This window comes from Primulina tabacum, chromosome 9, assembly GCF_025594145.1.
Source record: "Primulina tabacum isolate GXHZ01 chromosome 9, ASM2559414v2, whole genome shotgun sequence".
Classification (NCBI taxonomy): domain Eukaryota; kingdom Viridiplantae; phylum Streptophyta; class Magnoliopsida; order Lamiales; family Gesneriaceae; genus Primulina; species Primulina tabacum.
Window position 1 is genome coordinate 36,182,762 of NC_134558.1, and position 27,907 is coordinate 36,210,668.

Consider the following 27,907-nt stretch of genomic DNA (forward strand, 5'->3'; position numbering starts at 1 on the left):
ATGCTGGTGAATTTACTTCCCAAACTTTCAATGATTATTGTATGTCTATGGGAATCATTGTTGAGCATCCTGTTGCTCATGTACATACACAGAATGGATTGGCTGAATCATTGATTAAACGTCTGCAAATGATTGCTAGACCAATGATAATGAAAACAAAGCTCCCTATTTCTATATGGGGACATGCAATTTTACACGCTGCTTCATTAATTCGCATAAGACCAAGTGCATATCATAAATACTCCCCATTGCAGCTTGCATTTGGTAAAGAACCAGACATTTCTCATCTGAGAATTTTTGGATGTATGGTGTATGTGCCTATTGCACCACCGCAACGAAAGAAAATGGGACCTCAAAGAAAGGTTGGAATTTATATCGGTTATGATAGTCCATCAATCATTCGATATATTGAACCTCAGACAGGCGACGTGTTCACAGCACGTTTTGCTGATTGTCATTTTAATGAGGAAATCTTCCCAATGTTAGGGGGAGAACAGAAACATACCGAAAAAGAAATTACATGGTATGTATCATCATTGTTACATCTGGATCCAAGAACAAAACAATGTGAAAAAGATGTACAACAAATTGTACACTTGCAAAGAATAGCAAATCAAATACCAGATGCATTTGCAGACACAAAAGGGGTAACTAAATCATATATACATGCTGCAAATGCCCCTGCTCGAATTGAAATTCCAAAGAAACAAATGGAAGATACTCATGATGTCATTAAACGCCTGAAGCGTGGAAGGCCAGTCGGTTCCAAGGATAAAAATCCTCGAAAAAGAAAATTCATAGAGAAACACGATGATCACAAAATAAAGAATGACGTTTCTGAAGAAACACATGATGATCACAAAATAGAGAATGGTGTTCCTGAAGAAACACATGATGATGAAAATATTCTGTCAGAACCACAAACTGACGAGAATCATGAAATCTCTATCAATTATATTAATACTGGAAAAATATGGAACCGAAAAGATATAGATGAAATTGATGATATATTTTCTTATAATGTGGCAATCGACATCATAAATGATAACGAAGATCATGAACCAAAATCTTTTGGTGAATGTAAAAATCGGCAGGATTGGATAAAATGGAAAGATGCCATCCAGGTTGAATTAAATTCGCTAAATAAACGTAATGTTTTTGGACCTATAGTCCTTACACCTGAAGGTGTAAAACCTGTTGGATACAAATGGGTTTTTATTCGAAAGCGAAATGAGAAAAATGAAATAGTAAGATATAAAGCTCGACTTGTTGCACAAGGTTTTTCTCAAAGGCCTGGAATTGATTATGAAGAAACGTATTCTCCTGTGATGGATGCAATTACGTTTCGGTATTTGATTAGCTTGGCGGTATCTGAAAATTTAGAAATGCGTCTTATGGATGTTGTTACAGCTTACTTATATGGATCACTTGATAGTAATATATATATGAAAATCCCTGAAGGATTTAAGATGCCTGAAGCACAAAGTTCAAAACCCAGGGAATGTTATTCTGTGAAATTACAAAGATCATTATATGGGTTAAAGCAATCAGGTCGAATGTGGTATAATCGACTAAGTGGTCACTTGATGAAAAAGGGATATGTAAATAATTCAATATGCCCTTGTGTTTTCATTAAGAAAACAACATCCGGATGCGTAATTATTGCTGTATATGTTGATGATTTAAACATCATTGGAACGAATAAAGAAATTCAAGAAGTTGTGTCATACTTGAAGGAAGAATTTGAAATGAAGGATCTTGGAAAAACCAAGTATTGTCTGGGTTTACAAATTGAACAAAAAGAATGTGGAATGTTTGTTCACCAGACAAATTATACAGAAAAGATCCTTAAACGTTTTAATATGGATAAAGCAAATCCTTTAAGTACTCCAATGGTTGTTAGATCATTAAACATAGAAAAGGATCCATTCCGTCCATGTGAAGATGATGAAGATATTCTTGGTCCAGAAGTACCATATCTAAGTGCCATCGGTGCCCTTATGTACCTTACAAATTGTACAAGGCCTGATATATCTTTTGCCGTGAATCTGTTGGCAAGATTTAGCACATATCCAACAAAGAGACACTGGAACGGAATTAAACATATATTCCGTTATCTACGAGGAACGACAGACTTGGGACTTTTGTATTCAAAAGATGCTAATCCAAGTATAATTGGTTATGCTGATGCTGGATACTTATCTGATCCACACAAGGCACGTTCCCAAACTGGATATGTATTTACTCGTGGAGGCACTGCAATATCTTGGCGTTCTCAGAAACAAACGCTCGTAACAACTTCATCAAATCATGCCGAGATTATTGCACTACATGAAGCAAGTCGTGAATGTGTGTGGTTAAAATCAATGACCCAACATATCCAAATTTCATGCGGATTATCATCTGATGAGAAGCCTGTGATACTATATGAAGATAATGCTGCATGTGTTGCTCAAATGAAAGAAGGATACATAAAAAGCGACAGAACTAAACATATTCCTCCTAAGTTCTTCGCATTCACCAAGGAGCTTGAGAAGAATAGATGTATTGATGTTCGTCACATTCAATCAAGTGAAAATTCATCAGATCTCTTCACAAAGGCGCTTCCTACGTCAATATTCAGAAAGCATATATATAATATTGGGATGCGCAATCTACGAAATTTGTGAAGAATTGTTCGTGTCAACATGAGGGGGAGTTTACGTGACTGCACTCTTTTTCCCTTACTATGGTTTTTATCCCAATGGGTTTTTCCTAGTAAGGTTTTTAACGAGGCAGTATAAAAACACGTAATGAAGACAATCATTATGATCATCATCACAAGGGGGAGTGTTGAAAAATATATTTAAAATGTGAGTATTGAATATTTGAATGTTGAATATTTGAATGTTGAAAATAAGAGTTGTAAATATTGAAAATTAGTGTGTGATGATGTAGGTAATGATGTATTTTATTTTTGGATTATTTGTAAAGATTTCCTATAAATAGATCTCTCATTTGTGAAGAAAATCACAATTGAGTAGAGAGAAAAATATTATAAAGTGTGTAGTTTGGTAAATTTTGAGAGTTTGAGATTTTTACTTTTTACCATAAATTTTTACTTTTTCACAACAAATTCCTCTATTTTGGTACTTTGTGTGACTCAAAGTGGCCAATTTTGACGTGGCCACAATCTGTCCCAATCATTTTTTGTGACCACTCCTGAGTTTGCCAATAAGAATTTTAGAAACCAAGGTTAAGTATGGTTTGGAGGATAAAATAAACTAATAATTAGTAAGTAAATGATAAAGAAAATGATTGTTGTAGGAATATAATATATGGTGTTATGTTTGGTATGATTTTTAAATGTAGGATAATTTTGAATTTTTTTATGAAAGGACAAAATTACCCTTTCTTTTTTTTTATTTCCACTTCGGCGGCGGCGGCGACGTTCCTGCAACGTCGGTGCGGCCAGCAGTCAACGGCGTCGACGGCTGCCGGCCGGCCGCGACGGTCGGTGGTCCGGCGTCGGCTGGTTCTCGGCGGCGATCGGTCGGTTGAAGGCGGCGGCGGTCGATGGTCGGTGGCGGCGGGAAGTGGCGGGAAGTGGTGGTGAGTTTAGATATAGGAGAAGGGTAAAATTGGAAAAATAGAAAGGATTAAGAGTTGGATAAATAATCCTAGGGGGTGAGGAGGTATTATTTTAACCCACCTAATATAACCTAATCATTCATAGGAGGTATTGACTTGGTTAAATAATCACGCGTACCAAACGAGGGATAAGGTGGGTTAAAAAAAATAAACCTATCTTATCCCCCAAACCAAACACTCCCTAATTGTTTAATATTAGGTTTATTGTTTATTCGTGACACGACTCAATCTTGCTTATATTTATAATAATTGTGGGGACCCGGACGCTAATCATCTTCTTAATCATCTCTGGGATTTAATTATCAATTAAGATAAACAGGGTCTAAAAATTTTTCTTTTTAAAATATAAGTGCGGAACGTAATGGAATTTAACTAATATACATCTCCGTATAAAAGTACAATAATGTACAACAATTATTCAAACTAGTCTAAGGTTCAACTACTAATTTTCAGTATTAAACCAAGTCTACTTCCAAGTCCGGAATCACCACTGTAATCTCGATCTCTCATCATCCTCTTGACCCTGATCCTGCCCCACCTGTTGTCATGCACACATACAAACAAGACAACAGCCGGATAACTACGGTGAGAATAAATCCCAGTATAAATAATGTATACATGCAGTTAACTGAATTAACATAAAAGCATGAATTATATCGTATCACATGTAGCATAATCAAACAACATGTATCAATACCAGTCTGTAAATAAAACATGAATCGTAATCTACGAAACCTAAATCAATACGGATCTGTAAATTAAGTTCTAGTCTCTATATCTAAGACTCGACTCATTTCTCATTCTAATCTAGGGATCCTGATCTAATTTAGACTTTGGTATGCTGTATCGAATGTCTACAATAGACGTCAATCTACATCTAAGCTCATCGATACACCGTAAGTCTAGAGTCTACGCGGTTCTGACAAAGACTCGGCGGTTCTGCCCTAGCTAGGCTGATCTGTCCTAGACTCAAATTCTGGCTCTGCTATAATTCAATAGACTAAACATATCAATCTGATAATCTGCAAATATCAATGCAATAAAATAAAGTATGTGATTTTGGGAAACTCAAATCAAACCTAACTCGAGTTGTGCAATCTCGAATCAACATTCATTTATACATTTATCTTCTCGGTCCGACGAAGACGAAGTATTGAAGTCAACTATGTCCATATCCAATCTGATAATGACAATCGAATAGATACAATATCAGTACATGACTCAGTTCAAAATCTGTTCTGATTAATACTCAAATCAAAACATAATCGGATCAATGCCACTTGACATATGATACTACAATACCATCTCAACCATACTGAGTCTGATTAATATTAATCAACTGATGTTTCGACGGCATACCAATACAGTCTCGATAATCCCGTCAGTCCCAACATCACAGATATAATACCAGAACTCATAATCACTATCGATATAACTCATAATTTCAACGATAATATAAATCTGATATCGATTCTCAATCAAATCTACTCCAAAATTCATAACAATTACATAACCAGTCTGTTTCTTAATCTGACTTCGATTCTATGATGTCTAGCATGTCAAGAACATCATATATGAATTCCATTTAATTCTGACAACATCATAATTTCAAAACATGTCAAAACGTAACAAAACTTACGCCCAGTTGTAGATGTCGTCGCTAGGAACACGGTGTCGTACTCGGATTCAAGTTCGGACGGACGGATCCCAAAATCTTCAATTTCAAATCAAAATCTTCCCTCGGCCTTTTCTCGACTTTCACTCAAGATTTACGTTTGTATATATATATATATATATATACACCCACGTACATGCAAAAGGACGAGTGGCTTAATCTTTGTAGCACACGTCTCGCGCATATGCACGACCCCAATCGGCGCATATGCGCGAGACACTCGGTCTCCGCGCGTATCATGCACATCGCCTCGCGCATATGCGCGACTCATCTCCGCGCATATGCGCGAGACTCTCTGGAGTTACTCGCATAGGCTTCGCGCATATGCGCGACATCTTCCGCGCATATGCGCGAGGTCTTCTGCCTGTTTGGCGCATGTGCGCGCATCCGGTCACGCATGTGCGCCGATGCTACTGTCCTCACACATCACTTTTCGCCCGCGATCTCATTTCGTGTCTCGGTTAGCCCTTTCATAATTGTCTCGATTAAAATCAATAATCGTAATTTAACACGATATAAAATCTCGGGCATTACAATAATAAATTTATATTTTTTGCATAAAAATAATATTTTTAATAAGTAACACAAATATGATATTTGTACACAAAATTGACTCGTGAAATCTTTTCACAAAAGTTTTTTGATAGTTTAATACAATTTTTTCATCAAATAATCGGTAGAATACATCGATTTTCTTTCACCACTAGCATGACATGATTTAAAAAAAAAACATATAGTATTTAGTAAGTTCGAGAATTTATCTCAAATTTAAAATCTTAATTTTTATGTCATATAAATTTAAATCATTGATCTTATGTTACGAACTTAGAGTTTAGAAGGCCAATAAACATTTTTAATTTCATTCTAGAACGATGTGTTAGTTGAAGTTTCATAGTTAAATAATGTTGTTTGTTCATATTATTGATAATAAGCATTAAATGTTTCAAAAAATAAATAAATAAAGCATTTATTAAAGTTAAATTTTAATATATTTTTCATGATGAATTATTATTAATCACACTTTTATCTTGTCAAAAATTCAACATCAGATCATCATTAAAAAAATCTTCAAATAAATGATAATTTACTATTATAAATAATTTGATTATGCAATATATATTTATACAATTTTGTAACAAACATATATTATTCTAAAATATATATTTCCTTCGTACACATGTTCTGTATGCTTTGTTGCAAAGATCTGAAATTTTGACCAGATAACATTGTGCTCTATTTGGATTAAATAATTTGATTTAAGGAATTCGAAAGAGTGAATTTCAAATAATTTCATGAAATAAAGATTCGAAATCTATTGTATGATTTAAAAAAAAAAGCAACAAGAAATGAGAGTTACGGAATTTCAAATATTTTTTGATTATATTTGAGTTTAATTAGGTCTCTTGTGAGACGATCTCACGAATCTTTATCTGTGAGACAATCATACCGATATTCAAAATAAAAAGTAATACTCTTAGCATAAAAAGTAATACTTTTTCATGAGTGACCCAAATAAGAGATCTGTATCACAAAATACGACCCATGAGACCGTCTCACATAAATTTTTTCTTTTGAGTTTTCATGTCAATCAATATGATAAAATAAATTTAAATCTATCATAATTAAGTTCAAATGTTAAATATATATAAAATTCCTTTGTTAAATACATATATTTCCATTCAAACGCATCTCAGGCGCAATTGTAGTGTTTAATTAGACCACGTCCTCTACGAATTATTTATATATGAATATTGACATCCCACATATATATTAATGACAAAAACTATCATAAAATTGACTCACATTTAATTTTTTGATATAAATCTCATATAAAAATATTAATTTTTATTAAAAAAATTATTTTTTATTGTAAATATGAACCAAATTTAATAATTCATTCTTATATTAATTTGCAGTGAAAATAAATAAATAAATATTATTATACTTCGAGTGAATGTTGATTTGTACACGGCACATCTTAGTCAATGGATGCAATTTCAAGGCATTTTCGACTATATTATAATTTCCATAATTATAATTTTCAGTGTATATCGAACTATAATTACTTTTTTGGGGGGAAAATTGACACATTTCGGTTGAAGGGAAAAACAAATGGAATATGTCACAACCAGCGGATCTATGGGTTATTCACTATTCACACAACCATAAAATCATGATATGAAATGTCAAATGTCTGAAAACAAATTAAATATCATTTTTACACACACAAAAAACTCTTGTGAGACAACATCATGAATCAATTTTGTGAGCCGAATATTTTATTTGAGTCGTCTATAAAAAAATATTATTTTTTATTATAAATATGAGCATAATTAACTTGTTTAACTAATAAAAATCTGTAAAACCGTTTCACAAAATATATATTCTAATTTTTATTGATGAGATCTCATGCGAGACATCTCAAATTGATCTATATCTGCAATAAAAAGTGATATTTTTTAACAAAAAAATAAAAATTTCTAACAAGTTACAAATCAACCCGTGAAACATGATACAGTAGTTTTATGATTTTTATTTTTTTCATAAAAAAATATAATCCCATTTTTAGATTTTTCATATCTAATTATTGAGTTTTAATTTAGATTTCCATGGTTTCCGTTAGTATTTTAGTATCATGTTATACCGATGATTGGGCTCAATATGACATGAGACCGTGTCATGGATCTTAATCTGTGAGACGGGTCAACCCTTACTGATATTCACAATAAAAAGTAATATTCTTAGCATAAAAAGTAATATTTTTTATGGATGGCCCAAATAAGAGATCTGTCTCACAAATACAACACGTGAGACCGTCTCACACAAGTTTTGCCTTTGTTGAGTGTGATGCTCGTTATAAAAATGCAATTTAAAATTTATATGCAAAGGGACGTCAAATATTGTGGGATTCGCCAAAGTCTTGCTCTCAAAGAATCAGTCTTAAAGGGGTCGAGTTGGTAGTAACAATGGGTTCTGCTTTCTACTGCTCTTGGCCTTTGATGGAGATTTGTAGCATCATTCAAGTAAACATAGATTGAGATCGTAGAAACACGAGCTTGTGATATAACTACACCCAATGAAAGGAAGATGTGGTTAATGTTTGATATTGAAGTGAGAAGAAAAATAAGGGATTAGTTTTGTAAAACACTGTTAGATTTATGTGGCTTTTTGTTGATAATAAAACAGAGATTTTATTTCGTTTTATTTTATTACCACACACTTACAGTAAAAATTAAAGTATTTTTCTAAAAAAAAAAATTAATTATTCTAATGAAATACCCCTTGATATAGAGTCAAATAACTTAAAGTTTTAAATACACACAAAATGCTATTATTCAAAATTAAATATACATGATGTAATCCCTTTAAAATATTGTTATATGAAATAATATTTGAATTCAAAAAATATAATTAAATGTAACAAAATTAATTTTCCAGGTCCTAGATCTCCTAGGTTTTGGTGCCACGGCGAACCTATATTAATTAAATTGAAATAAAGTAAGATTGAATTCACTAGGAAAACTTCTCCAGATATCTACCAATTTATTAACAAAACTTGAATCCCGAATTTTACTTAAATACAAAGAATTTTTTTTTTTAAAAAAATTAAGCTGTTTTTAAATCCCTAAAGTCAGTTCGAAAAAATATTTGTGCGCTCTCTGATCCATACAAAAAAATATTTATACTTTCTGGACTCATATGTTTTTTTATACTCTCTAGAAACTTATTCAAACTAATTCCTAAGAATATCTCATGTAAAGCCTAACGCCATCGAGAATGAATAACATAATAAAACATTAAGTTGAAATGAGAAGCGAAAAACGGGAGACTTGGTAAAGATATTCACCTTCTCTTACTGTCACAATAAGCAAAGTTTAGATTTAGAGATTTAAAAACAAATTATCATTAAATATTAGCAAGCAAGGTCTAGGTTTAGAGATTTAAAAATAAATTGCCATTAAATATTTTTTACTTAAATATAACTAATCTTTGTATCATTTGAATTGAATGGATGAATGAGGAATCGTTATATTTTGACACGATATTTCTATTAATCGATTATAGTTATATTGTTTAATATATAATATTAATATTTTAAAAAATTGTTCCTGAAATTGTTGAGAAGATTCTACGAGCTTATGTGATAATTTCCCCAATTTTCTTAGCAAAATATTAATCGACAAATAATCAGCACGTCACGTTTGGTCAAATAAAATAACCTTGCCAGTGTCCCTGCTTGCTTTCCCCATTAACAAAGTCCCCCGCGTTGCCTGTAAACCACACAAATACCAACGAAAACAAATTGCTCCACGATTTTACGTCTCTTCAGCTCAATAATAATCGCATCTTTCTCTTCCAACCCACCCTCTCCCCGTCACCCTTTCCAGGTTACTCTTTCATCCCTCCATAAGTCCTCGATTTTCTGTGTCTGTAGATATATTACCCATTTTTTTGTTTTGTATTTGCCGTCTTTGTTGAATCAACTGGGTTTTTCGGGTGTGTAAAGAATTTCTTTGTTTTGAATTTTCTGCTTCTGGGATTGAATTTGAAATAAATTTTTGTATTTTTTTATTTCGGGTCGGTGTTGCTTAATCTTTGTATTGTTTTGTTTACTTTAATTGGGTGTGAATAAAATTGCAATCTTTGCGTTGCTTTCTCTTTACTGTTTACTTTTCGTGAGAATAACTTTTGGGTCATTTGGTTTGCTTACTTTTCCTTAGAAGAAGGTTCTTAAAACTTTTATACAGTAATTAAGCACACAACAGATCGTTTTTATGTTTTGGACCGTTTGGTCTATGTAATTTGATTGAAGTTTGTATATTACTTATTTTGAAGGGCTTGTGATGAAGGGATAATTTGTACAAATAAGAAAATATATGTATTGATAGCATAAGAGTTCCGTTTGTGTTGTTGGAAGTGGGACGTTATTGGGTTCTGAAGTTGAGCTGTTGTGGTAATTGATTACATAAAGATGGTGGAGTCAATCGCGGCAACATCCATATTGGGGTTGCGACCTGTGTACGGAAACCATTATTGCAAGAATGTCTCAAACAAGCGGAAGCCGGCTGATCTTTGTCGGCTTACGTTTACAAAATTTCTCGGTAAGGAAGTTTCTTTATCTGCTGCTTTTCCAAGATTTCGATTTGATCGGCCAAGGATGTTGTGGCTGAAGGCTCAAGCGATGGAATTGACGAAGGAGGCATACTCCTATCGTGAGAGAGAGCAAATACATCGTGAATTTATGTACGGGATGGGAGGGACTGGCTTGGATCAGATGCGGGGGTTCTGGCCACCGGAAAATAAGGCGGATAATCCCGCACTAGGTAATCCATTGCTTAGGCAAGAAAGACTTGGTTGTGGATGGTTAGGTGCTATATTTGAGTGGGAAGGCGTGTTAATCGAGGACAATCCAGATCTCGAGAAACAAGCTTGGCTGGCTCTTTCTCAGGAAGAAGGAAAATCGCCACCACCAGCTTTCATGCTTCGTAGAATAGAAGGAATGAAGAATGAGCAAGCAATATCCGAAGTTCTCTGCTGGTCAAGAGATCCAGTCCAAGTAAAAAGAATGGCATCAAGAAAAGAGGATATTTACCAGTCTTTGCAGGGCGGGATTTATCAATTTCGCTCTGGATCTCAAGAATTCGTGAATGTTCTGATACAGTACAAGGTTCCTATTGCTTTGGTATCCACCAGACCAAGAAAGTATCTCGAAACAGCCATTAGAGCCATTGGGATCGAAGGGGTGTTTACTGTCATCGTGGCTGCAGAGGATGTCTACCGAGGAAAGCCCGATCCGGAGATGTTTGTGTATGCTGCACAGCTCCTGCAATTCATACCCGAGAGAGTGATAGTGTTTGGGAACTCGAATAAAACCGTTGAGGCAGCTCATGATGCTCGGATGAAATGTGTGGCCGTTGCTAGCAAACACCCTGTATATGAGCTTGGAGCCGCTGATTTGGTAGTGAGACGACTTAATGAGCTCTCAGTGATCGATATAAAGAACCTAGCAGCTGTTGAATCGGATGAGTTTAAATCCGGTGAACCAGAGATGGAGATGGAGGTTGAGGAAGAAGATCACCTCCCTCCTGTTGGTGTTGATGATAGTTTCTGGTGATATTTTCCAAATGTACAGACAGAATGTTATGCTTAGCCTAATTCTTGGTGATTAATACCTATCATTACCAATACCACGTGTACAAAAAAGGGTTTAGGACTACAAGAAAGAACAAATTCAAGTGGAAGGAAACACATTGTTGTATCATGCATCTGTTATATGTATAGTGATCTGCATTTTAATTTCTGGTTCTTTATTGAAATATGATGCTGACATTCGTTCTTAATTTCGTAGAAGTTTAAGCCAAGAAAAAGGAAGAAATAATGCTGTTTTCTCAACAAAAACTCGGCCTTGCTGAGTTGATGGTTTCACTATTCTGGTTATCCATTGTTCCTCCATATTTCTGCGTTATCTTAGTTTCTGATCAAGTCCCACTTAAATTTAAAACTTCCCTAAACCGCTTCGTTTTGGCCAAAACAGTGAAAAAATTGGTGTTGACTATGCTAAGCATAATAAAATACGCCAAAATTGAAGAATAAGACAAAATGAAAACGAAATAACGATTTTATTAATAAGTGATGGTAGTAATGTATAATCGTGATTAATAAATATTAATAGTGACTTTTCTGAAAACAAGAATGTTGAAAAAAAGATAAGCATGAATTAGAAATTTAATTAGCAAGTAATGTCATATAATTATGATAATTAAGTGGAGTAATGATGAATATCCAGTAAATATTGATATTTTTAATAGATATAGACGATATAATTATTAATTGACTCAATACAGTCGATGTGGATCAACACGTTTTCAGACATCATTAACCGATAATATTAAAAGATTTTAAATCAAACCGAACTCATTTTCATTATTGAAACTCTTATAAATGCCTCATCAGTTTGGAGTCGTCCATGGAAAAGAAGAGGAAATTAGTGAGCTATTTCTATTTCATCTGCTATGGGATCCACAAGCTGTAGATCATATATTTAATTTGATTACATTTTTTCAATTTTAAACTAATTTCTTAGACTAAGGTAGAACATATATATGGACAATGGTCGTATCATAATTTCGTGTTGTTTCTTGCAACATAAATTATTAATATAGATTTAAATAACACACATTTGATATCAAATATCAACTTCAGACGCTATAAATCAATGTCATTTACTGGAAAATTAGTCATGGGTCTGCAATTTTTATTTTATTCAATACTCATATGATATTAATTAATTAAACTCTATAAATATCGTAATTTGATTAGAACTTCCCAAATTACTAAAAGCCATAATCATTTACAGGAATCCAATTTTTAAATAATTTTGGTTTTTGTAAGTTCCGAGTTACTCTGATCTTATGAAAACTTGGCAATCTCAAGCTAGTTAGATCACTGATCCAGTGTTCTTGTAAGTTTTTTGATAGATATTTTTGTTCTGGTGAAATCTTCTTCTACTCTGATGAACATAGGACTTAGATTTCATGAACTGTGATTTGATACTTTGCTTAGTACTTTGTTAAAATAGACTTAATATAATATTTAATTTTAATCAAGAAAAAATTAGCTAAACTGGCTTTGCAAATTTTCAAAAATTAGAATTTAGCCAATGATGGATCTTCGTGCACTAATTTGACTTTCTCAGACAGAGTTTTTTCCCCTTAAAAACCATTAAATTGGAGCTACAGAAAATAACGCTGTTCACAGACATATGCCTTTAAAGTCTCCTGCTTGTTAATTCGTGCGTCATCACTCGCTTAGTCAATCCATAGAGTTCCATAAACTGCGTCCAATTTACCAAAATTCATATTCTACAGCTCGATGAAGAAGAAAGATATGGAGATTTCCGAGAATAAATTTTTCTTGTTTTGGTCTGTGATCAGCGTTATTTTCTTGAAACTCGGATTCAGCACTATAGATGATACAGAGCTCTCAAAATCAGTTCCTCCGGTTGTGATGTTTCTGTTCAAACATTCTATGGCTATATTCACATGCTACTCATCCATTCATGCCTTCTTTTTTCGTCACCAGATAAACAAATCTATCAATATATATCTCCTAAATTTCACCTTCGGAATCTTCGTTCTTGTGTCTTTCTTCGGCGGAGCATGTGGATATTGTTTCTTACCCATTTACTTTGTCAATGCTTTTATGCAATCTATTTTTCATCGTGTATGATAATGGCGATTTTACCTCCGATCCCAACTACAAACGGGAGCTCTTCTTCTATGCGTGCTACACGCTATCAGCAACAATTTTTGCATGTCTTTCAGCTCTTGGCCCGACAAATCTCAACAGTAATGGTTATCGCATGTTTTCATTTTCTGAATATGCTTCTTGGCTTTATCAATTTGAGAAGAAAAGATTGAGGGAATCGCTTCCATCAACCCAGCCAGAAGTGCATGATCAAAATCTCACCATCTCCAATGGTACTAATAGCAACAAAGTCAAAAAGTCGATAGAATTTGCAGTTGGGTTGCTGGGCAACATTGTTTTTCAGAACTTCTTCAGATTAAACTCCTTCAAAGAAGTGGTGTCGTTCCTCTACTTCGCTGCGACGTGGCTCGCCGACGTTACTCTGCTCTCGCCGTCTCACGATCTGGGGGTTCTGAATTTTCTGCTGGGAAACGCCATCGTGGGTTGTAGTGTGAGTGAATTCGGGCTTAGAGGGAATACTTGGATTGCATATGCGGCTTCTGTTTTCCTCTACTGCTTGAGACTCAAGATCCAATCTTTGTCCGTTGTAAACAGAGGAGGTGGAAATCGCGAAGTTATTCTCTGGTGAAATAACACTAATTTTACATTTAAGCCTTCAGCCTGTAAATTAATTATCCATTTTGATCGCAAAATCTAGCCAGCTACTGATTTATTCGAATACTTTGATGTTTATGAAGAAGGATCTATTTAATTTAGCTTATCTGAAATGTACTAAATGAATCTAATTCAGTAACCAAAACTATCAAACTCATCAAATACAAATATACATGATAACAAGTTTAAACTTTAAGTTCGATTTCAATAAAAAAATGATTCGAGATTGAAATGAATACATTGATAGTTTTTATATAATTTACAAAAAACCTGAATAAACTCTCTTGAAATATTTATTTATAATCACGGTTTTTTTTAATTGTCTCACATCGGTTGGATAAATAATTTGAAAGTTACATATATGGACTTGGACAATCCTCTCTCCTTGAGTTAGCTTTTGGGTTGAGTTAGGTTCAAATCTCAATCTTAACATGATATCATAGTTCATGTTTCACCGTTATATTTTGGACTGTTCATAATTGGGCAACCCATTCTGCCCATAGTTTTAATGAGCTTGAGGGGTTGTGTTAATTGTCTCACATCGGTTGTATAAATGACTTGGAAGTTACATATATGAACGTAGACAATCATTTTTTTTGAGCTAACTTTTGAGGTTGAGTTAAGTTCAAATCTCAATCTTAACATTTTTAACATTAAAATGAGGTATATGATGAATATAATAATGATGAAAATAATAATATCTCATATCACACCAATGGTCAAAGAATTATTATTAAACCTCATATATTATCTTATGGACAATCATTGTAAAGTTTGTTCCACCTATTAGATGCATATTTTCATGGTATATATAGATAGAGGAGCGTCAGTATAATGTTTTTTTGTATATGATGTTTGATCTTATAAACACCAATAATATGAATACAATTGAGGAAACATCCACCTATTGAATGCACAATTTTATAATATATCTAATAAATGAGCATAACTTCAACTGCTATCACATTAAAAGCCCATGATCCGTGCCCTTAATAGATAAAATTTCATCAAAGGATTTTCGCATACCTCCTCCCCTGTGGTTGATGTTGATTTTAAAATTTTATAAACTGCGTACATGACCCGAATTTTCTTGTTTACTTTTGAATTTTAAGTCTCCCACGGATTAAAGAACAATAAATTTTGATATTTTCTAAGAAAATTAACGTAAATCAGAAAGTTTTTTTTGCTACTTTGTAGTTATCTTGCAATGGTCTCCATAATGGTGGAAGTTGATGTTCAAAGAAAAAGTCATAAAAAATAACATTTTATGGGGATGACAATGAGGAGGGACGTGGATTTCTTCTTCATCTCCTCCCCAATCCTTGTTCTTTTTAATTAGAGATTCTTCATTTAATCTCCATGGTGATTAAGTTCTCGTCGAATCCGCATACCCAGTTTTATCTAATTGATTTGAAAATTATCATCATGACTTCGCGGACATTAAATATTCATTCTAGTCCTCATCATAGCTTCAAATAATTTAGTAATGGTAACGAGGTGAGCCGGGTTTGTCATCATCATTTTCGACCTAAAGTGAGTTAAATAATTATCTCTGTCACCGTTTCAAATATCAATTGAATTAATCATAATGAATTTAAAATTCACCTAAAAAATATTGATACAATAATCCAATTACATATATAAATACTAATATTACTTAAACGAGGTGATGAGTTGGATCATGAACGAAAATTGAATGTTATAAATTTGAATTTTATTTTTTGTTAATTATTAGGAAAAACAATTATTATTATAGTAATATAATGATATTATTATCGGGGCATCAAAGTAAGTTCGAGGATGTTGATACTACTCTCATACCCGAATGAATAATCCACCTTATTTTGGTTTTCTCCGTGGGGTAATTGTCTTCCCTACTTATTTAGATATTTAAATTTTTCCAGTTTTATGATCTAATTGAGTAAATTAACTCCGATGAATTCTATAAATGCTACATGATCAGTGTATTTGAAACCACAAAATTCACAATTTTTTATTGGTCATTGATATTTGGAGAATGTAATAAAGGTACAAATATTTGTTATTTTCTATATTTTCTCACATTTAAAATACAATATAATAATAATAATGATATATATTAAATTTTTTTAATCCAATAATATTGAAGTGTCATTGAATACGTGGTCCATAAATTTAGCAAGATTTTTTTTATATTTCTGGAATAATATTTAAAAGAATGATTTATTAATTTATGAGACTATGTTTGTCATTAAATCCTACATAGATAACCAATTGCATTTACGCTACTGGATCCAAATTTTAAAAAAAATAAACTAAAATCATACTATAAATTTTTTTTAAGAACCAAAATACAATTTTCTCCATCCCGTTTTATAGTACAACATTTAGTCTAATTTAAAATAATATAAAAATTCATATAAGACTGTCTAATGCTTCAATTTTGTGAGACATATTTTTTATACAACACAATCCATAAACTAATATTACTTTATATTAAAAATATTATTTTTTAAGTCAAAAATATTATTTTTTATTTTACACATGGACCACGTTAACCTATTTCAAAGATATAAATCTATAAGTTTGTTTTGTAAGAGATATAATTTTGAAAGACGAAAAATCATTTTATCGTTTTTAAAATTACATTTTGCTTTAAATTCTACTTAATTTAATTAAAATTCAAAAATTGATTATATGATGAGTTTGAATCTCCAAAATTGATTTCAGGTAAAAAAAAAAAACCATATATTCGAAATCGAGCTCCAATGCACGAACAGAGATCACAAGGGAAGTACCATATTTGATCGAAACAGTGCTCGAGTTGCGAAATGTGGCGGAGATATGCACCTAATGCAAGCCAAGAAGGTGGTCGGAGTTATATAGGAGTTGGAATTTAAAACATAAGTATAAAAATATTTACTTCAGAAGGAAAAAATATTTATATTTGGAGAGTTTTGATATTGAGGTGTCACTCACCCATTGGATGTGATGAAACATAGAAAAATTGTGCATCCAATGGGTGAGTGACACATCATCGGATGCTCACGAAGGTGTGCACCGTAGGTGTGCAGCATATCAAAACTGTATATTTGGATATTGTAAATCCTGTATGTTTAAAACAATACAAGTCAACTCAAAACAATAGAAAAAGCAATACACACGTCGTCCAAACCAGTCATTTCTTACACAAGCTGGTTTTTTGTCGCAAATAAATCCACTCCTTCATCAACCCTCCCCCTAAAAAAACAGGCATTTAGCACTATACACAAATTACAGTATGGCAGCAAATATCTTCAACACCGCAGCAAATGCATGCGAAGCGTCCCCTTCATCACAATATATATATCCCCTGCCTAGCTTAGTTTCATGTTCATAGCACGGAGGAAAACATTCCGAGCACTCCACCAAGCAAAACAAAAGCGACCAGTCCAATGAGTTTAGAGCAATGATTTCTGTATCACTCAAACAAACATAATCGGTCATATGAATAGGACGCCAAGGATAAACAACAGAAAGTACGCGTCTTTATTGCTTTTAGAGTTGAAGGGACTATGATCTTTCTTTAGTAGAAATGGCATTATCTCATTATCTTAGGATGTAGCCTTCCGCTTTTCTTCAAGAATCAAACCCTCTTTAAGCGCAATTTGTGCCTCGTTCTCCCTCCCTAAAGCAAAAAGAGCAGATGCTTGTAAATATGACGCTATATGCCAAACGGGAGATATAACCTGCGCTTGCACTGCATCATTGAGGGCCTCCTGTGGCACCTCACTCATGAGATAAGACAAACTACGACGAGCAAAAACTGTGGGGGAGACCATTGTTCCAACTTCAATAAACTGAAAAAAGAAACATAACCAAGAGGCAACTTTAATTTAGATGATTTGAAGTAAAGGACCTACCATCTATCGTCGTACTAAAATTTATAGCTGACAGCAATTTTGCATCGAAAGTTTGTTTAAGTGCAATAGTGTTGTGCCACATGGAAAATTGTAGCTTCTTAACAGTAAATGATCAAGTAAACGCCTAGTTGTGAAAGTTGGGATAGAATCATGAACCGTTAAAGTTCTAACCTGTGAGTAACATTCAATCGCAACCTTAAAATCTTTATGACGGAATGCTGCATCACCCTTTTTCTTCGAGTTCAATGTTTCCTGCATTTGATTGGTCCACATCTGGAATGAAAGCTGTGTGAAGAAAGTAATCGTTTCTCAGAGAGACAGATGAGACAATAAAGCATTAACGTGATACTAAACAGAAACAAACCTCAGTTGCTGCTCCTTCATCGTCTTTGTAACCTAGTTTTTCTAATATCTCTTGTATGGCAGTTAAATCCATTCTCAAACATGCTTCACCCAGTGCTGATAGAGACATAGCCCCTCCACCATGAGGGATACCCATCAGTACATGAGAAGGAACCTGCAAATTAAATTAAATACTAAATGTTACACTAAAATAACTTCACATTACATGTTGTATGGAAATATGGAGAAGAGTGAATTGAATTCAAGCAACCAATAGCTTCAAAACTTTCCTATTTTCTCCTTTCTTATCTATATTATGTCTTTGATCCCCATGTCATATACCAACACGAATCTTTCCAGCGTCTTTGTGTCTCGACTCACACGTACCGTGATAACTTCTCGGAAGGTCACCCATCTCAAACTTGCTTCAAGTCAAGTCCAAATAACTTACGAGTTTAAAATATGAACTTTTCAAAAGAAGATGCACCTCATTGGTATGAGTAGTATCTATCAAATCTTTTAAATTCATTAAAAATTCATCATTCTGATACGTGATATCATAACCCTAAATTTATTTTTTTTTTACTCGTTTTCGCTGTTTATTCTAATCGATCATAATTGTTTGATAAATAAATGTTAATCAGGACATGGGCCCTCACATACCTCTTCATAATGTTTTTAAAAGATTTTATTTGAGGTCAAAGAACTGATATACACCTTAATATAAAAATTTGTAGTATATTGCAAGATTATTCTTTTACTTCACTACCACTGCTTTCTAGTAAGGACTTCAGGAAGATATTTCACTAAATACTACACAATTTTATCGACCATATACCCATGAAGCATCAGAGAAGAACCAACCTCGGTTTCCTTCTGAAGAGGAGATAATGCAGCAACTAGTGATTTTGGATTTGGCCTCTCCCGAGGTTCATATTGCAGACATCTTGACGCTAGACGTACCAACTCAGTTCCATCATCATTTGAAAATTCACCTTCCAAGCAAGAATCTGTTAGCATTTGAAGATTCCGGTCCTTTATTAAATCAAGGGCCTGTTAACAATTAGGTGCCAATAAATGAGTGAGGGAACTTTGCAGAAGTCATAATTTTGGGGATAAAAAAAAGTGAAATTCAGATTTAAGAACAGCTTGAGGCATGATCCATCAGGTCAAGAATGCTCAAGTAAATTTATCACAATTCATGTTTTGAGAAGCACAATTAAGTTAAATTATCAGCCAAACTTGGCTTACAAAATTCGATTTCAATACAAAGCATCTCGTACTGCGAAAGGCTGCATGAGTTATTTGGTCGACACAACAAAGAAAGTAAACAAGCATATAAACTATTTGTCAATAGAAAGTTACTTGGGTTATCTTGCCAACACAAAGATATCGCTAGAACAATCTATGTTATATTGGAGGAAGTGGACATTATAGCCAAAGGCTTGTTCAAGTACCACAACTCATGTTTTCTACAACTAATTAAGATTTAAATGCCAGTCCGAACACTAGACACACCAATGGTGAATGGACTTAGAAATGTTAAATGCATCACCATTGGAATGCATCACTGCCCTGTAAATGAATGTCTATGTGCGCATTTGGTGCACTTGGATAGTCATGGAAAAAAAAGAGGTGGAATGTCGAGAGGTAATAAAGACTTTCAACCTAAATAAATTTAATTTTTTTTTCCCTGGTTGACTGACAAGTGGCATATTTGTCATGAGCTGGTTACCATACTATATTACCAGCATAAACTATATTGAGACATCAAAATTAACATGGATAGACTTACGTGACTTGGTGGGATGTGTTTTCCACTGAGGAGGTCAAGTAAAAGTGTGCCAAAGCTGTACATTACGCTTTCTGGAGTTACTCTCCCTGAAAATTTAGGAGGACAACATTATAAAGAGCTTCGGTGAAACCATAGAAAACAGACAGAAGTTAATGCAATAATGATGACAAATATCAAAATAATAGACACATATTCACAGAATGTAAGAGAATATATATCCCTGACAGAGCAAAGAGAACTGGTAAGCATGAATGCAATTCTGCCTTACAAATTAACTTGACTGGTTCAAACAATTCACAGACTATCTATTTTATCCACCAAAACAGAAAATGCTAGCTAAATCACATTCAATTGAAACCTGCTTAAAAGTAAAATAAGATGTTTATAAGTCTCAGGCAACCCTTTCCGATTTTTTAAGCTTTGGCAAAGAGTTCACATTAAAGATTGGCACGGGATGAAGATTCCGCTTTCAATATACAGAAGATTGGAACATAATTTTGTGGACATCAGATTTTTAGAGATTTTCAGAATCAAAGTAGGCACAGTCCCAGCGAGCTTAATAGATGGAGGAGGAAAAGTGAAAAATGGGTCATCATATACAAGCGGTTTAAACTGGATATCATGAAGAAATCCCATTCCATGTTGTCAATATGGAGTAATCCGTTTCTTTTTAAGAATTTCAATCTGATACTCTATGACATAAACTTGTATTTTTTAAATCAACAAGATCATAAATGGGATCAAAATTTCCAAGAATCGTTATGTCAGCAAGTACTAGAAGGGAACTAAATTAAACCCAAATAAGAAAGAAGTAAAACTAATCACGATAAAAAAAACTTACCGATAAACTGGATTGCCATCTAATAAAACCTTGAACGGCAAATTTATTTATGAAGTCCTCCATGTTTTACCCTCTGCGGGTGAACTAGAGTAAGATCTATGTGTGTGATAGAGAATAAATTAATTTAAAAATATGAAAGACTTGCATCGGCATCTGTGTAGTATTCAAATCTTTTACCCTCTAAAGTCCTACCTACAGTGCATGAGTGGAAAAATCTGTCATCAACAACTTAATAATTCCTTTAATTGCGACTATACATCTGCTTGTGACAATGAGAGATCAAGAATGTAAAGTCTCGACTTTCGTAAGGCAACGGCCAACGGTTCAACAATTTTGAGACTAGCAGTCTAGCAGATCTTGAAGATCCAACCTTAACTAACAGGGAAAATGCTCCATTAATCAACCTTGTGTCCTCTAAATAGCATCTTTTCTATCTATATACCTATAAAATTAAATTGTGGATAGAGAGCTTTGTTTTCCAATTGTGAATTGACAAAATTAGCCTCGTGTACCATTTTTTATGTGTACATCATGAAACTCAATATGAATAATTTTGTAAAGTTGTTTATTTGTTAAGCATAGATTATGCAACACCAAATTGTTAGCTTGACCCACCAAATTTATAGCAATTGTATGTGACTTCAAAATTCAAATATGCCCCAATATTTCAATTCAAATCAATTATCTGATAATTTCTTACTTCTCATTTTTTCAAAGATTCATCTTTTATGCAGCAACACAAATCAATTTTGCTGAAATAAATCTTCATCATTAGATAACAACTATTCCATGTCTCAAGAAAAACAAAGAATTTTGCGGACAGAGGACAATGTTTTCCAATTCTGAATTGGAAAAATTAGTCTTACATTCTCACTTTTATGTGTAAACCATTATCTATCACCCATATTTTAGTCAATCTATTTATGTGTTAGGGACATATATGAAAATGAAAAAAATTGTAATTGAATCGAGAAATTATTTGCCTAATTCATTGTCATTAATCATCTTTTAATCACACTTAATCTTCATCTTAAAAAATATGATTGTTTCTCTATGGTGTATTTAGTTTTGGAAGAGATTCAATTCTTTCATTTAAATTAGTGAGTGGTCGTTTAATAACTAATCAGAACATCTTGATTTTTTTATTTATAGTTCATTACTATCAATTATTTTAATAGAGTTTTGATATTCTTTCTAATTAAACTTCTAGAAAAGTCTAAAATAAAATTCTAATTGTGAATTTAATACATACAATTAATCAAAAGTAAGCTCGAATAACTCAAAAGTTATACATTAGTAAAATAAGTCGATATTATTAAATTTTTTATTTAATATTATTTAACTTTCGAACTTTCCTAGAATTAATTTGATGACATGAATGTTATTCATATATCTTGATTATTTAGCATTTTGATGCTATAAGTTGGTGTTAATTGATTTCAATAGTTGGATTATAAAAAGAATGCTAATAATAATTATAGATAAGGAGCAAGTGCTTAGGATAATACCACATAAAGTAAATGAATTATTATACAAAAAAATTATTAAATATTAGCCAGCATAGACTATTATCTAGACAAAATTGGAAGAAACAAATTGCTATGAATAATTATTTCATGCTTTTAATTAATTAGTTCTATGTTATTTTAGGTTTATTTTCGTAAAATTTACATAATCTATTTTTCTTCAGAGGTTAGTAAAATTTAACTTGTATCGGTCTACCTTCTAAAAGAAAGGTAATATTTTGATCTATTTTCTAAACTGGTACATTATAGTTTGCACACTCTCAAAACCTCGATTTATCATCATATAATTTAATTACTAATAATGGTGAATTCTTCATGTTGGAAAAAATAATTACAATCACAATACTCTAAGAAACTTTACCTCAAAAGAAAAGAATCTGAATACTTGCTTAAATTTTTTATTAATATTCTTATTTATTAATAATAAACCAAGTCTTCAATTTAAAATTAATTTAAATTAAATAAAATGAGAAATACAATATTCAATAGCTTCTAGCTTCAATAACATTGGAAATCAATAATGACGGTGATTAAAAATAAATTCTTCATATATTTCATATAAATGTAACAAGAAAATTAACAAGATCGTAGATAATTTAACTTCATGTTATACGTCCAAATCTTTCATATGTCCTTTATTAGTTAGTTAGGAACATTATAATTCGATATATATTAATCTGATTATTAGTTGTCATTTCATCTCCATCTAAATCTTTCATTTTTTTTTCTTTTTTGTTACTTTTCTTAATATATGATGTGTGGATGGATAAACTTTTTTTATATATAATTTGTTTCAATTCATATTGTTCTATATTGTTATTTTTATTATCATTTGTTAATAATACAAGTTTTAGAGATTGAATTTTAAGGGTAGATATATTTTTTAATTTATATTGTATCTAATTGGTATAAACATCTTTATGCTAGTTCACAAAAAGGCCTGCAACAGAGGCACGCTGATTAAGCTGCTTCAGGAGTATACACCTTTTCTAATGTCATTTCAGCACACTGGATTAATTACTCCACCATCATATAAAGAGAAAACTCATCTCATAGGCAGGAGGAGCAAGTCAACAAATAAAATTAATTTTTGACATGCTAAAAGAAGATATTCTGGCAACAAAGGCTAAAATCATAAAAAGGGCATGAAATTAGTGCCTCGCAAAAGAACATATGCCTATTTTGTATCTTTAATATACTGTAGTCACAATCATAAGAAAGTCTACGTGGCAAGACATAGTAGCAAATTCACTCACCTTTTCAAAGAAATTCCAAAGATTGAGGCACATTTATGCACTTACACTGAACATGGTTTACCAAAATTTATGTTTCCCCTATTGTTAGAATTGCAAGCCAAGTAACACTAAGATTATAGGCCATGATGGGTAAACTAATACTATACACCAAAATACATGCACAGAACATGCTGTATAATCCCATGTTATACAGTTTCAGTGGTGGTAAATATTTTCAAAGTGAGATTTGTTACCAGTCCTCAGGTACTCTGGAGGAGTAAATGCTAAATTTGTACTGTAACTTTTTCCATCTCTACTGTTCTTCATCAAACCAAAGCATGACAGTCTAGGATTGGCATCCTATAACAGATTAAGTTACCAAGCAGAATCAACAGCATGTTTGTGCTGATGCTTGTCTTGTGTACATAAATGCGAAATTAGGAACTTCACACTTACATCATCAAAGACTACTCTGTAGGCATTAAGATCATGATAAAGAACACGCCCTTTACTTGTGCAATATTCTAATGCTTGTGCAAGATATAATGCAACCCTCAATCGCATCGCCCACTTCATCGGCTGTGCTTCCCCTGAAATAACATAGAAGTGAGGCATATCGATTTGACAATGGGTCAGCTTCAAAATCTAAATTAAACTGAACTAGAACAAACATATTATGAAAGTTAAGTGCAAGTTAAGCAGCAAAAATCTGATTTTTTTCTAGGGAAGTATGAGCAAAAAATGTTTGGAAGCAATTGAAAATATAGATCATAGACGATTTGTATTTCTAATAAGCACAACCTATAGACAGTTTTTGGTATGGATTTTATGAGGCAAGGGCCTAGGCAGATAGTAAAATAGAAATATATCTAAATGCAAAATGAGACTATGATTTACATTAACAAGACTGGGCATTATGCAAAAATTATCATTTTCAAATGAACGGAAATCACTCCTATAAATAGAAAAGGAGATCAACATGCACAAGAAATTGGCTAGGTTCTGCAAAGTGAAATTCAATAATGGGAAGAAATTATTCAAACACCACATCAGTCCGCCGTAGTAATGAGCATTTACATAACAGTGCGAATAACTTAGAATTTTGGTTGGATACATGATTGCCAAATGAAATCGACTCACAGTGAAAGAGATGCCTTGCAAGTGTTTCAATGGGCATAAACTCAGCAACCAGCAACCTCTCATCACCTTCGCAGCAGCAACCAAGTAAATTTGCCATTCTATTATTCCGGAGTTGACCAACAGCTCTTGCTTCTTCCTGAAGTTTTAATTAAAATCAAAGCAAGTATATAAGCCGTGATCTAGAAAGCTAAGAAAAAATCAAAGAAGTTATACAATTCTTGAAGTCCAGTGCAGGAATTTTTTTAAAAAAAATCTGATTTGAGTGACTGCGTAACAGAAGAGTCAAAACACATATCTCACTTCCTGAAACTCTAGAAGAATCAAGGAAATTATATGGTCCAAGCCTCCAAACAATATTATGAGATAAATCTTAGGAAACAAAAGATTCAGAGAAATCCAGATCGCTCCAAAAGAGAAACAGAAACAAATAAAGATCATAGAGATGCAAGCAGTGTCCACTCACCAAAAACTGCCTGGAATCAGGCCAAGCAGACCTGTTAAAGCGTTTGACAGCTATCCGCCTCTGATTCTCCAATTTCCCCTTATAAACCACGTTCGGAGCTTTCTCCCCATGTTCTGAAACTATGTTTGCTACAGAAAATCTGGATGTAGCTGTCCTGAGTTGTTCGATAGAGTATTCACGAAATGCAGGCAAATCACTGATTTCACTTTTATCCTCAATTTCTGCAACAAATGAAAATAAATCAAACTCAGCTTCTACACAATTTAAGAGGAAGAACATGATATCTATGGCAAATTCTCAAAATAACAATAATAATGATAACTATGACAATTGACAAACCAGAATTATTATCTTCATGGCCCGGTCCATCACTTTCGGAGATAAAACAACATGAGGTGAGCTTGGAACAAAGGCATCCCATCCTAATAAAACAAGTAGAACACGAACAGGAAAAGGAACAAGACTTGACGTAGCCAAAAGCCACTTTTTTTAGCTCAGAGGTCATCCATGTGACTCCATGCACCAGATATATATTTAGGTTACCCTATACAAAATTAAGATGCATAAACATCAACGCGTATGACATCTTGATTTAAATACAATAATTTATGCCCACCAAGGAATGAACAGAAATATCAGCTTCTAGAAATATCCAAGAGAAGTTTCTAATCACGAAGCATTAAGAATTTGCACCAAGGAATCAAACAGCTTAGTTTGTGTGAAAAGTTGAATGCACAAATCTACAATTGATTGACTACTAACTAGTTCAAAAATTAAAGATGAATGCAAAATTAAAGATGAATGCAAAATTAAAGATGAATGCAAATTTAGATCATCATAAACCTAGATGAAAATGTTCCCAAAATTAATACTTTCATCACTTATTCGAAAGCCCAACACTAACAAGCCACATAACACTAACCATCCCCATTCATTGTCTGTCAGCCGATCATATAAACTTGAAAAATCATGTTAGTTTAGCATCTTCAGTATGTGGGGATAAAACAATAGAAACCACGTACATTTTCAAATTTCTGCCATATATCATGAAAGAGCTCAAATCATCAGTTCAATCATGATTCACAAGTCAACATAAAGCACACAATTCAAGGATCAAGAAAGTTACTTTAAGCAAATAATCAAATCTAGGAAACTCACGGAGACCAAATCAACATTTTTGAATCCAAAAGCTTTCCCCTGTCGCCAATACCTCTTAAAATACTTCCTTTTCAGCTATATAAAGTCAACAATTCACCTAACGCACATTAAACATAGTCGGTCATTCAGAGTCAATGATCAAACCCAAGAGAAAAAAATCCAACCAAACCCACTATCCCCAAAAGTCGAGAGCAAAATAAAAAATTTCATAAAGAGCCCATCTCAAGTAAATAAAAATAAATAAATAAATCAAAACTCATTTCCAGAATGCACAATTTCAAGAAACTTAAACCCAGACCAAGCATCGAGAAAAAGGGAACCTTAAAAATGATATATTGGCCAAGCTAGCTTTGGTCAGAGCACAAAACCAACTACTGATGTTATCTGCGTGTATTTATTTATCTTTGTTCACATAAGAAAATCGTAGAGCGTTTGTTCAGGTGGAGCCTGAAACGAAAGATCAGCAAAAAGTGGAAACGATCTAGGGATATACGTTAGGACAGGTGAACAGAAAAAACATACACAACATATATAATAGATACAGATAGATATACCCACGTGTTGTGTACGTGGAAGAATGCGTCTTTGTGCTATATTAATGCAGATCAATTTCGAGCGTGTTGCGCTTAAACTTTTTGTGATTTCAAGTAGGTGTCTTATACGACGGTCTCACGAATTTTTATCTGTAAGACGGATCAACCTATCGATATTCATAATAAAAAATAATATTTTTTTATGGATGATCTAATTAAGAAATCTGTCTCACAAAATACGACCGTCTCACACAAATTTTTACTTTTAATTTCGCTAATTTATTTGCATTATTTTGTGTTATTTGGTCTCACTTCCACATGTTCTCAAAATTCACGCTTTTGTATATTTATCTACTCATTCAGTCGCCATTCAGCAATATTTCAAGCATTATCTTTGATATCAGCATTGATAATTAAAAGTATATATTAATCTAAGTCTCTTTAATCTTGTCGAATATTATTTAATTCATCTTTTTTAAATCTCAAATCAAGATTAGTTATTTTGTTAGATGATTAACAAACTATAATACAGTACCATCACACCACAAACGTCATACACTTATTAACAAATTGTTGGTAGTAGAATCGAATTAAAAAAAAAAAATTGAACTCGATACACACCAAATTTCAAGTTGAATCTGAAGTTAAAATTATTTAATTTTTAAGTTTCAAGTTCCTTCAAAAATTTTAAAAGTAAATTAAATACATCAAGTCATATCAAATTCGGTTAATAAACTTCTCTCCAATCTAATATATAGTATTATATATAGATAATAAACTGCAAAATAAATTAATCTTAATTGGACACAGTGTTATATGAAAAGAG

The 27,907-nt window shown here is 32.9% G+C and overlaps 2 protein-coding genes across 7 annotated transcripts; one reads left to right on the plus strand and one right to left on the minus strand.

Annotated features, from left to right (window-relative positions):
• The first annotated feature begins 9,531 nt into the window (after positions 1 to 9,531).
• Positions 9,532 to 11,602, plus strand: LOC142555662 (5-amino-6-(5-phospho-D-ribitylamino)uracil phosphatase, chloroplastic-like). Its single transcript, XM_075666670.1, has 2 exons — positions 9,532 to 9,693; positions 10,142 to 11,602. Exon 2 carries the CDS (start codon positions 10,278 to 10,280, stop codon positions 11,418 to 11,420), a length of 1,143 nt encoding a protein of 380 aa, XP_075522785.1. The 5' UTR covers positions 9,532 to 9,693; positions 10,142 to 10,277; the 3' UTR covers positions 11,421 to 11,602.
• Positions 11,603 to 17,224: 5,622 nt separating this feature from the next.
• On the minus strand, positions 17,225 to 27,120 carry LOC142555663 (serine/threonine-protein kinase BSK7-like). 6 transcript variants are annotated; one of them, XM_075666675.1, is made up of 12 exons: positions 26,869 to 27,120; positions 26,549 to 26,645; positions 25,730 to 25,934; positions 25,391 to 25,611; positions 24,928 to 25,063; positions 24,244 to 24,377; positions 24,042 to 24,147; positions 20,186 to 20,271; positions 19,255 to 19,443; positions 18,413 to 18,565; positions 18,220 to 18,321; positions 17,225 to 17,985 (listed from the first exon to the last, which is right to left on the minus strand). In XM_075666675.1, exons 3-12 carry the CDS (start codon positions 25,893 to 25,895, stop codon positions 17,740 to 17,742), a joined length of 1,539 nt encoding a protein of 512 aa, XP_075522790.1. In that variant the 5' UTR covers positions 25,896 to 25,934; positions 26,549 to 26,645; positions 26,869 to 27,120; the 3' UTR covers positions 17,225 to 17,739. The 6 variants fall into 6 exon arrangements, with proteins under 6 accessions (XP_075522790.1, XP_075522788.1, XP_075522786.1 ...); XM_075666673.1 differs by having other exon boundaries at positions 18,220 to 18,333; positions 26,601 to 26,645; positions 26,869 to 27,118; XM_075666671.1 differs by having other exon boundaries at positions 18,220 to 18,333; positions 26,869 to 27,118.
• Between the last annotated feature and the right edge of the window lie 787 nt (positions 27,121 to 27,907).

Bases quoted from the DNA above. Each gene is read 5' to 3' on its own strand.
- LOC142555662 (XM_075666670.1), top strand. From the start codon at position 10,278: ATGGTGGAGTCAATCGCGGCAACATCCATATTGGGGTTGCGACCTGTG.
- LOC142555663 (XM_075666674.1), bottom strand. From the start codon at position 25,895: ATGACCTCTGAGCTAAAAAAAGTGGCTTTTGGCTACGTCAAGTCTTGT. The intron at 20,272-24,041 runs GTAACAAATCTC...CTAAATTTTCAG, and splicing joins TCCAGAGTACCTGAGGACTG to GGAGAGTAACTCCAGAAAGC. The intron at 18,566-19,254 runs GTTGGTTCTTCT...TTTAATTTGCAG, and splicing joins CTCTTCAGAAGGAAACCGAG to GTTCCTTCTCATGTACTGAT.